General features: G+C 35.8%; 1 protein-coding gene across 4 annotated transcripts in view; it reads left to right on the top strand.

Moving 5' to 3' along the window:
• The first annotated feature begins 634 nt into the window (after window positions 1-634).
• LOC149297965 (dopamine receptor D2.L) overlaps window positions 635-11,284 on the top strand; it is a 32,471-nt gene continuing 21,821 nt past the window's right edge. For 3 of the 4 annotated variants that reach the window (XM_089487929.1, XM_089487930.1, XM_089487931.1), the window contains exon 1: window positions 683-901. In XM_089487929.1, coding sequence (XP_089344055.1) covers window positions 731-901 — 171 coding nt within the window. In that variant the 5' untranslated portion in view covers window positions 683-730. Of the gene's footprint in view, window positions 902-11,284 lie in introns of all 4 variants that reach the window. The other variant, XM_089487928.1, reaches the window with a different exon arrangement.

Below are 11,284 nucleotides of genomic sequence, written 5' to 3'. Positions count from 1 at the left end.
GACAGTTTTGTTAAACATTAGCATATTACATATAAATATAGCATATAAATATTACAGGAGTAGAGCCATGATACATCCACATTTTGATTTGGGACATATTATTGGTATATAAAGATAATTAGCATATTTAATTCACAGATATTGATATCTATCTTTATTATGCAACACAAAAGTGACAAAATAATAAAGATTACTTGACAACCCTAAAATTGTTTTAAAAGGCGAGTGGAACATGTTTTACAAGAAGATGAAGTAGACTTAAATGTGATCCATAAAAATGAAGCTGCTGTTAAGATCCCCTGTGATGGCCACCTCCCAAGCCTCAAAAAAGCGATGTTCTAGACATATATGCACCTTCTATTACAGGTGGAGAACCACTGCATCCCCAGATTTTCTGTAATACATTATGGCATACGTTCCATCATCCTAGGAATGTCCTTGATCTTTAATGATGCTTCGAAGTCAGATTTCACTACTATGCATGATTGATGTAGGAGGCCATTATATACAAATGCATAATAATATGTGTGTGTCTTATAGATGCATTGGTGATAACTTTTTTAATAATGTTCTGGTTTTTTTTGTTTGTTGCTCTTCTTTTAGGACCAAAGCAGACAAGGGCCTTCAAAAATTCATGGATAACCAGAATCTGACCACGTACAATGATGAAATTAACAATGGAACCAATGCCACTGCATTTGATGAACAGGGTCACTACAATTACTATGCCATGCTTCTTACGCTTCTTATATTTGTCATTGTTTTCGGGAATGTTTTGGTTTGCATGGCGGTTTCTAGAGAAAAGGCTTTACAGACCACGACCAATTACCTGATTGTAAGCTTGGCCGTGGCAGATCTGTTGGTGGCAACTCTGGTCATGCCATGGGTGGTATATTTGGAGGTATGTATTCATGTATTTATTGTTTTTTTATGAACTTTGGATTGTGTTACCAATGTTATAACATAAACCTGTAAAGAGGTTCACTTTCATGTATTGACTTGTGAAGAGGGCTTGACCCACTTGGTGCCTTGTTAGAGCGAAGGGTTTATACACTCCATCTTTCTCACTATCTATCTCTCCCCTTTCTCCCCATTCTTCCTCTTTCTCATTATCTCACCCTTCTCTCTATATTTCCCCATTTCTCTCTCTCTACATTATCTATCCCCCTATATCTTTATCTTTCAATTTTCTTTACATCTTTCTCACAATGTATCGATCCGCTTTCTCTCCATCTTTTACATTTCTTAATTCCTGTAATGGGAGCACGAGGCCTGACTTCAGAGACCTCAAACACAAAGATATTTTCTAGGTAAACACAAAAATCTATCAACATATAAGGTCCTGATTTTGTGTCCAGCGCAAGTCCAGTATTGCAGTTGTTCATTTTGATGTGTAAAGTCTGTGTAGTGCTAAAACAATTACTTTAAACGTGTGCTATACCTAATATTAAACTTTTTAGTATGGTGTCTGTGCTACACTGCTTCAGACAGCAGGGGATTATGCATAGTAGCAGAGGGCCTTCAGCAATGAACTATTTCTAATTGTGTCCTTTTAATCTATGCCTTTGAATTTATATGTTAATCAAATGCTAACACACACACCTTGTGCTCTCATTTCTATTTAACAGCTCTGTGATGCATTTGGCACATTTTCTATTTTTGTATAATGCCAGTTGCCATGAGATGTATAGATTGACAGTAAAAGCTACATTTTAACACTTTAAACTCTGAACTCTTTGTGACATCAGGTTTTTGATATGAATGAATTGCTTGGTGGATAGTGTGCCGAACATATGCTAGGATAGAAAATTTGTCAGACACCTGTATTCGGATGTGAGCATTTGTAATATCACAGACAGGGTGTTTATACAATATATTGATGTTTTTATGTTTATGTATTGTTATTTTCGATCTTATCAGTAAATGCAATGTAATCATCATACCTTCTTCAGTTATAAGAATTCCTAGTAAAATGTCCTCTGTATTACAAAGGGTGTGCCTTGGCAAATTATGTATATATGATTCATTCAAACACATTATTGGTATCAGTATAAAGAAGACCAACAATGAGTATAACTAGTGAGATTAGGAAGATCCTGGGATACTGATTTGTAGATCCTTCTGTAATGTTCTGCAAATTACAGATTTTATATTGTTACATTATTGTCCCAATGTCACACATTCTTTAATAATTGTTTTAGCTATTACACATTACATTAGGTATCATTGTCAGCCTAATAATTACCTCTGTCCAATGTCTATATGCCAGCATAGTGTCCTGTCCTTTATAACCCAATCTGACTTCACACATTCATGATTAACTAGTGAAAATGAAAAAATGAATAACCAACTTGATGTTATGTATTTAATATCAGTGTACATCATTATCGGGAATGTACAAATCAGGTGCTGGAGACATCAGAACATGATCAACAAGTGGACTGAAAGTCATCGTACATGTGAAACGTGACATTACACATTAGCACTGTACTTTCAAGAAATGTAATTTTACCAGAAGAAACAATTCTAACTGACAGACAGGGTTATTGATTAACTAAGTAATTTTCATATGACCTACTTTGTATTCTTCCCATCAGCAACTTACATTCATCTACTGACCATGAGATAACGAAGCCTGATGGTCCTTTCTGTCCTTTACTTACTATGTGGGTAACAATGAAACTGCTACACAGCAGACCCATTTATAAACTACAAATTGTAGTTAGAAAATATGACTTTTGTTTTAGTCTTCGGTTCAACCATGCAGTGTAATTTAAAAAGCAATCAGTTATGAAATTTATTTTATATGGAAATAACAGCCATAGTTTACTTTATTTAAGAGCACAGTGAGATTAACTTCCCTCAAGTATTCTGGATATAGCTGTGTGTGAGGCTTCAAAAGCTTTTACAAGATCTTCATTGATAATCCCATTATTTCAGACCAGCATTTCATTTAATCCCCTGTATAATAAGCTTTTTCTCACTGTAACACATCCATATGAACCTTCATGTTCACACATAAATAATATTAATACGGAAACCTGCTGGACAGCTCTTAAACGCCGAAAAACCTCTATTCATCCCTTACATTTCACTCCATACATTTTAACCCTCCACTTAACCTCCTTATTACATGTTAACTCTCTGTTCCAACTTGGAACGTCACTACTACGATTTGGTCACCCTTTGAACCCTCTGTTCAGGTGTACCATGCCTTCTACTTCCTGTAAGGGTAAGGAATTTCCCCACCAACACCACCTGGGTGAGATGGTAAACAAGTTTTATGGGTAAGACTTCTCAGTGAATTAGATGTATTACATTACATCAAAGCATCTGACCCTCTATTTTACACAATGTCCATTTACCATTGTAGTAGCCCTTCTCTAAACTCCCTCCATTATATTTTTATTCTACTGGATATAGGCTTTCAAGCTCAGAACCCTTTCTAGGGCAGGTACCTTGGAGTTCTCCTGGTCCTTAAAGGAGGCAAGAAAGAGATTGGTCAAGTTAAGGAGCAAGGCTAGCCACATATGCACTGACATGCGTACGCGGTAACCTGAGCCTCTTATTCTCCTCCTAGAGACTGTTGTTAGGATTAAATTGAACTGTGTTTGCTTGATTTTTCTTTTTCAGAAAAAAATATCTGAAAATATCTTATAATCAGGGGCATCTTGTATTTAGCCCTCATATGCGCAGCACTGCCAAGAAAGGCTGGGTTGTCACTCACCCTCACTCATGCTCTCTCACACTCTCACTCTTTCATGCTTTCTCACACACTCTCGCACTCTCTCTCACACTCTCATTCACACCTTCTCACAGTCTCTCAATGTCTCCCTACCTTCTCTGCTGACCTCTTCTTTGTCCTTGTGTCTTTTGCCGCAGCTCCGCTTTTTCTCTTACCTCTTCTTGTCTTCTGTCTTTGTCCGCTTCTCTCTGTGCCTTTTTTTTTTTTCACCCTCTTTCAGGCACATCCTCTCCCCTGTTGCCATTTTTCAGAAGTACTCACAGAGGCAAGAATAAAGCAGGTAGATTTATGAGAGAGAGGTGTGGAAACACTCCTCTTTCTCAGTCTGAGAGCAACAAAAGTAAAAACGGTGGTTTTGATTTTTTTCCATAGGTTGTATTATATTTTGGCCTTTTCTTTTTATCTTTCATTAAAATGCAAACTTGGGGGATCACCTTATAATCAGGGTTGATTTATAAGTGACCAAATATGGTAATTCCGTGTCAGATTAAAGATCTATAATTCAATTTGGGCTTCTTGAAGTTATTGGGACATTTAGGGACTATGACTGAATATGCTCTTAATAAGAAAAGATATATTAGAAAAGTGAATAGTTAATAATAAAAACTACTTATTATTTAGCTTTCTTGGTAGAAAGCTTAATACTTGTAAGAAGACTATAAAAATATGTTCTTCAAGAGGATTTGTCTTCTGTTTTCCTCTACAGATTCTCAATTCAAAGGGCAAAGCAATTATTCCACTTAATCTCTTAAAAAGGCCATAATTTTACTTTCTACATAAACATTGCAGGATTAATTTCTTTCAAGTGTTTAGGACAAAATCAAGACGGTGCTATAAAACGTCTTCATTGATCTATCTCTCACAGCATGATTTCCTTCTTAATCCTCTTTCCTGATGAAACGATTGGCCTGTGATCCCTTTTATACTGATAGAAGCAACATTGTTACATTTGCGTGATAAATTATTATTACATATTTTTAATGTTTTGGGAGAACTATTTAACTCGTTTCATGAACGCCAGCTAACAATTGTTGAACCTGTTGGGTGTTAGAAGTCATTTAGGTCTAGGGACTTTTTAAAGTAATTGAAACAAGAAATAACTTATATATTTCTTTTCACTAAGAAATGCTGAAAGATTTTTCACCTAGTTCCTGATTCTTGATGTTAGACAGATAGGAGGAACACTTATCTGTGTAAAATAATATGCTCCTGGTTCATTTCTCCTTTATAGTAATTGTTGTGCACTTGCACGACACCCTTCTAAACAGGCGTGTTTACACGTTATTGTGTTTTTGCACAAAAGTAATTTGGCTCTCAAAATTATGACTACCAGGAAAGTTGACATAGCCATGTTCCGTATTAGCTCTACAGAAAATAGAATTGTAGGTGAGTTCTTTCATTGAATAATTTGATTCACTTTTTAATTCACTTTTATTTGGGCCTGTGACTAAGTATCAACAAACATGCCCACCTAAATGACAGCTTTATGGACGACAAATACATAGAGGAGTGACTTATCCTGCAAAACACACATTCAACCTAAAGATCTACAAGACCTCCCATAGATATCCCATAAAATAGTACAGAAAGGGTGTTAATGCTGCCAAAGGTCCAAGTTCTTTAAACCTCTGGTGGCTGTAGGAGGAAACTGAGTTAAAACACATGTAAATCCATGTAAAGTAGTGGTCCCAAATCTTTAAATCACAGCAGGCAAGGGGGCTTGCCAGTCTGCGCCCTCTAATAAAGATGTCCCCGGTGAAAACCCTTACCAAATAGCAGCTGTTACATTTGGTGACTTTCCTTAAAAGAAACAAGGAAATAAATAAGTACAACATTAAGTAAAAGCTATTTCAGCTAGGTCATATATGCCCATTACTGCTTAATTTGTTTTTGATAGGGCCTTGATGAGTTAATGGAGATGGTTGTCCATGAGGGTTGACTGCATGAGTGTTGGAATTAATTTAGAAACATGACTGGATAAGATCGTTGAGATATATTCTCAGATCTGCTAAATGAATGAGTCTTAGGTATTTTGATTTACGTGTCTTTCATATGAATTATATTCCTTTCTTAAAGAGTGATACATTTGAGAAGCTACATAATAGTGAACAGAGCACATGTAGTCAAGCTGAGACTTCAAAGCATCCAATGGACTACTCCGATATGATTATTAAGGAGTCGGTTCCACACTGTGATATAACCGTTCATTGCGAGAAAAACATAGTAATTTCTTACTTAAATGCCACTCTGTGAATAAATCTTCCCTGTACATCTGCATGCTTTCTTTAAACGGCAATATTAATTTATTTTTTTAATGCCAGCATCCTAGTTTACTTACATAGGTTCGTGCTGATGCATCTATCGAGTGCCATTGGATTTACTGCCGCAAATGAATATGTGTGCATGAGTGTGACTCCGGGAGTCTGTTGTTAAGTGAGTAAATAGGGAGCGTTTCTCATGGAAAACTAAAAATAATGGGTAGAATTTTAATGGCCTTACAAACATACATCTTTGTACCAAAACCTTTAATGCTACATATTACCGTTTATAATATTGCAGAATCCACAGCGTGACCCGACAAATGGCTCTGTTATTTTGCAAAATAAGGAACAGTAAAGAGCTTAATATTTCATGCATTTGCTGGCTAAAAATGTCATTATTGTTATTCACTTTCTGTTCTTATTAAGAAATATAATATTTCCCTTCTGGCTCATTGATGCCACAAAGCAAAACACAGCAATACTAGATTATACTTATGAAGTAGAACAAAAATTGGTATCAGGAACAGAAAAAAATCTTTAAAGGCAGTGAAATGTGACTTATTGTAGTGTAAAATTAAATAGTTTTTTGTTTTTTTTTCACGGAACCAATTCCGTAGGTATTTCCATAAAATGAATGCATGTATAACGAGAAATGAGCTTGCTAAAAAGTTGAATATTTGATTAGAACAGAATAACTGTGTTTTTCACAGTAACACTTTATTAAAGAGTGGCACGAGGGAGCCTTTGGCAGTGCACTAAGCCATAAAGCCTGGGAGACTTATAACCCAGCTTTGTTGTGATTGGCTACTGGAAAGGAGGATATATATATATTTTTATATATATATTTATATATATATATATATATATATATATATATATATAATGTAAAAGGGTGAAGCCGTATTAGTCCAGTAGACACGATGTCAAAAAATAGAGTATTGCAGAGTATGCGGTGATACCTTTTTTATTGGACTAACATAATATTAAAAAGACAAGCTTTCGAGAGTTATCCTCCCTTCATCAGGTCTGAAGCAATACTAATCATCATGATAGAGGTTACATATATATATGGATCTAGGATATGATGTCATAAACATTACTATGTAGAACAATACAAGGAAGCATGTGGCAAGAGTTTTCTGCTCTCAGATCACCTTATAGGTCAACATCAGGCCACTTTTGGTTTTATTAATATATTTGGATTTCAAAGTGATGATGATGTTTCACTGACCGGCATAACATGATACACTGCATTTCCTGAAACATTGTGATGTCATGAGTGGTTCCAAGGCAAAATCTAAACCTACATGTGTCACAATTAGCCATCTGGGAATGTGTGGATTTGAAAGGACTAATAACAGTTATCACTCATTTAACCCAATCCATCCCAACGCTTTGAAAAGCTCTATGTGTACTCCCAGTACTCTTACTACCACCTTTACAATGGTTATGGATGCTTCAGTATTTCTCTTTACGCTACTCCACTATTATAAATTGAATCAAACCCAATTTAGGTAAAAAGGATGACCACTAGTACTCCAATGTGAACTCAAACTTTAAAGAGATACATAATATAAAAAGAAGAAATGTAATAAAGTGCACTAAAGTGCAAATTCTAAAACCAAAGATTTGATTTACCCTTAATCTTTCTTGGACTAGAAGATGCCTCTTGAAATTTATATTCAGCAGTACGTATAAAAAACTATAAAGAATACAATAGTGTAATAGTATAACAGCTCAAACTATTTCACTAGTGCCCCATTATGCACTCACATAGTCACCAAGGATTGCGGTCATATCACAGAGATGAAAAGATTAAGCTATCTGTACCAGGCATCAGTAATAAAGTATTATTCAATAATGATATATAATTAAAACTATTATCACATTATAGTTTTACTGAAACTTAATTAATACATTGAACAAAAACTTAATTAGAATGAAGATATGGGACCATAAAATAGGGTTAAACTTTAATATGTATGATATATTTAACTATGATACATATTAAATGATTGATATTGATAATGGTATAATTGAGGATGATATGACATATGTATTTTTGTCTATTCATTTTTCCCTGCTTTGAATTATAAGTTATAAATATCAACACAATATAGTTAATATAATTAAATTTATATATGTTATATAATATAGATATATTTTGCTTGCGGAATGAAATTATAACTTTGGGTTAAACGTAAATTGGTATTACTCAACATTTGATTAGAATCACAATATGGAACTATAAATTAGGATTTAAGATGAATATGTAGTACTTAATTATGATATTTAACTATGATATGGATGAAATTATTGGTGTTGATAATGGTATTATTGAGGATGATATGATACATCTTGTTATTAAATGTCAGCCCTTTCTTTTCCTCTTGACAGCACTGGCACTTGGTTGCGCTCCACACTATCTTACTCTTTTTCTCTTGATCTGGAGCAGAGCCGTGAGATACGAGTTCTTTACACGGCTTTTGAGTGAAAATTAGATTGTATGATTGATCTGTCAAGATGTTTTTTTTATATGTTTTGAGAAATATTTGTTTAAATTTGGACTATGGGAGACAGGCCTTTTTTATTCTTGGATTGTTTTGTTGAAACATGGGGAGTATTGGAAGGTTTGATGGATTTACAATGTTGAAACATATGATAATCAACACCCAGGCTTTGAACTCACACAAGAGAGCCTATTTGTATCATAGATTGAATAAGACACATGTTTGCTGTGCTCAGGAGACTCATTAGGAGAAACAAGGTTCTATAAATTGGAAAATTTTAGGAAATATCCAATTATCTATTATTCAAATATGTTAGATGAAAATAATCAAATTTGACTATTTTTCACGAAACAGATGAAAAGGCAAGGTATTAATTTTTGATCTGTAAATGACATTATATAAACCCTCATGAACGTAGATTCCCCCAATGAATCCCTGGTAAGATTTCTCAATGAATTGTGTTTTAGATCCAGCTCTTGATAAAAACCTGGTCCATTATGTAACTGTTTGTTTAGAAATAATAACCTGCTTGATATCTGGAAGAAAGATTTTTCCTATATACCTAATTTAACCAATATTTTCCTTCTTTATTGGGTAAATCCAGCAATTTACAGCTTGTGTAAATATTAGAATTTGGTCATATCTGGGGTATTCAATAATATGTATAAGATTCGGAACAAGGTGGATAACATTTAGTTGCCACCTCTACCCCAATTGAAGTAATAAAATTAAGTTTTATGCAGGATTTACAATTAACAAATTCAAATTGTCCATTTCCTCCAAGAGACTTACTTAGGCCACTTCTCCCATAGTCAATAATCTGCTAAAATACATTTCTCTATATGTGTGATTGTGTTTTAAAATTAAAAGGTGTTTCTAAGAAAAATTTATTCTGAAGAACAAACTATTGTTTATGAATTATATTAATTTTAAATTTAATTTAAAAAAAAAGTTGTGCAATGTAATTTACCTGTGGAACTTTGATCATTTGTTTTACTTTAACTAGGTGGAATCACTTTTTCTATGTAAGCTACTACATTTATTAAATATACAGCAACATGTGTATTGTGGGTGTATAGTGAGGCGCTAGGACATAATCACCTCTTCTCTACATAATATTAAAAGGCTATCTCCAGAGGCTGAGCTCAATTATGCGCACAAAGAATATTAGATTAATTGATATATTAATTTGACAAGTCACAGTGCATTTTGCAATTTTTTTTAAATATACAGAAAGAAATATGGTACCATTATCAAGGCAATCTGCGGGAACCTCAGATATGAAAACGTCTTTAATCTGTTGTATTCCCAAAGTTTCATAAGAATTCGGTGCAGATTGCCCATCATAACGTATGGTGAAGTGAGACATTTGAAACTACAACTCACCTGCAAACTCTCCTGCCAGCTCTCCCTTTAGTGAATTAACCCCATTGTTTTCCACTACCATGGCTATTGCATCAGTAATTAAGCTTAAAGTAGCTATTTGGTACCCCTATCCCACTTTGCAACCAGCTCTTCATTAACCCTTGACCTTACCACGGTCTCCCCACACAGACATTAGTGCTGTCACATAGATATTTGCTGCAAGCTGTAGTATCCAGGACATGATTTTTTCTAGACAGGTTTGTCTTGAAGTTGAAGTGGTTGGACTGTCCTTTAAAATAATATTAACCTTAGACATGGTGGAAGCTTGAACACAATAATGGCTTAACAATAATTGTTTTTATAGCAATATCTTTGGAGGGGTGCTTATAAACATTTTAGGATTTTTTGTACGTTTAGCTGCAAAGATGATGTATATAAACTATATAAATTGTTTTAGATATCTTTCTGAATACTTATTTCCCATGGGATCTCTTTTTAAAATCTTGGCCTTTAGTACCCTATTTGTGGCCCATTGATGCTAGGGTGAGAAGGTGAGATTGTCTAGCATTATTGGCTTTTCCCTCCATTGACCTATGATGTGTTCCAGCGCACAGGTCGTAGAGGATAAAAAAAAAATCTATTTTCTCCTGTCGAGGGTCTTATTCACAGAATTTAAACCTTGGAAATTAAATATTTTATCGTTGTCATTTTCACACTCACGGGGGCAGGCATGCAAACACTGTTCAAATGTGAATTTATATAGCTTTTTTTTCTTTTTGCTCTAAAATGTAGCAAGTGGAATATTTTCATCAATACCGTATTGGCTCGGATATAGGCCGCCCCCGTATATAGGCCGCACCCTAAAAGTTTGGTGCTTTTTTAAAGAAAAAAAACACCAAAAAAACATGCTGCCACTCTGTCTCCCCCCCCCCGAGATATGCTGCCACTCTGTCACCCCCCCCCGAGATATGCTGCCACTGTCCTCCTCCCCCCTCGAGATATGCTGCCACTGTCCCCCCCCCCCGAGATATGCTGCCACTCTTTCCCCCCCCGACTTACCAGAGGAGACTCCCGGGTGTCTTGCGGGGCTGGCGGGGGACATCTACGCAATACGCGTACACAACTTCCGGTGCCGGCACTCAGCTGAGACCCGGGAGTCTCCTCTGGTAAGTCTTGGGGGCAGAGGTAAAGCTTAGACAACCGGCACTCAGCTGAGACCCGGGAGTCTCCTCTGGTAAGTCTTGGGGGCAGAGGTAAAGCTTAGACAACCTCCCGTGCCGGCACCCCCCCCCGTGGAAAGTGCTGGCAGGGGAGGCTGTCTGAGCGTATCGGGGAGTAGGATGCAGGTCCCCTGCACCGCTGCGGGGGATCTGTATCCTAACCCTGCCCGGCCCCCGGGACTG

Source organism: Sceloporus occidentalis, unplaced genomic scaffold, assembly GCF_023333645.1.
Source record: "Sceloporus occidentalis isolate IW3139 unplaced genomic scaffold, rSceOcc1.0.p SCAF_35, whole genome shotgun sequence".
Lineage (NCBI taxonomy): Eukaryota > Metazoa > Chordata > Lepidosauria > Squamata > Phrynosomatidae > Sceloporus > Sceloporus occidentalis.
This window is presented reverse-complemented; position numbering and strand designations above follow the sequence as displayed.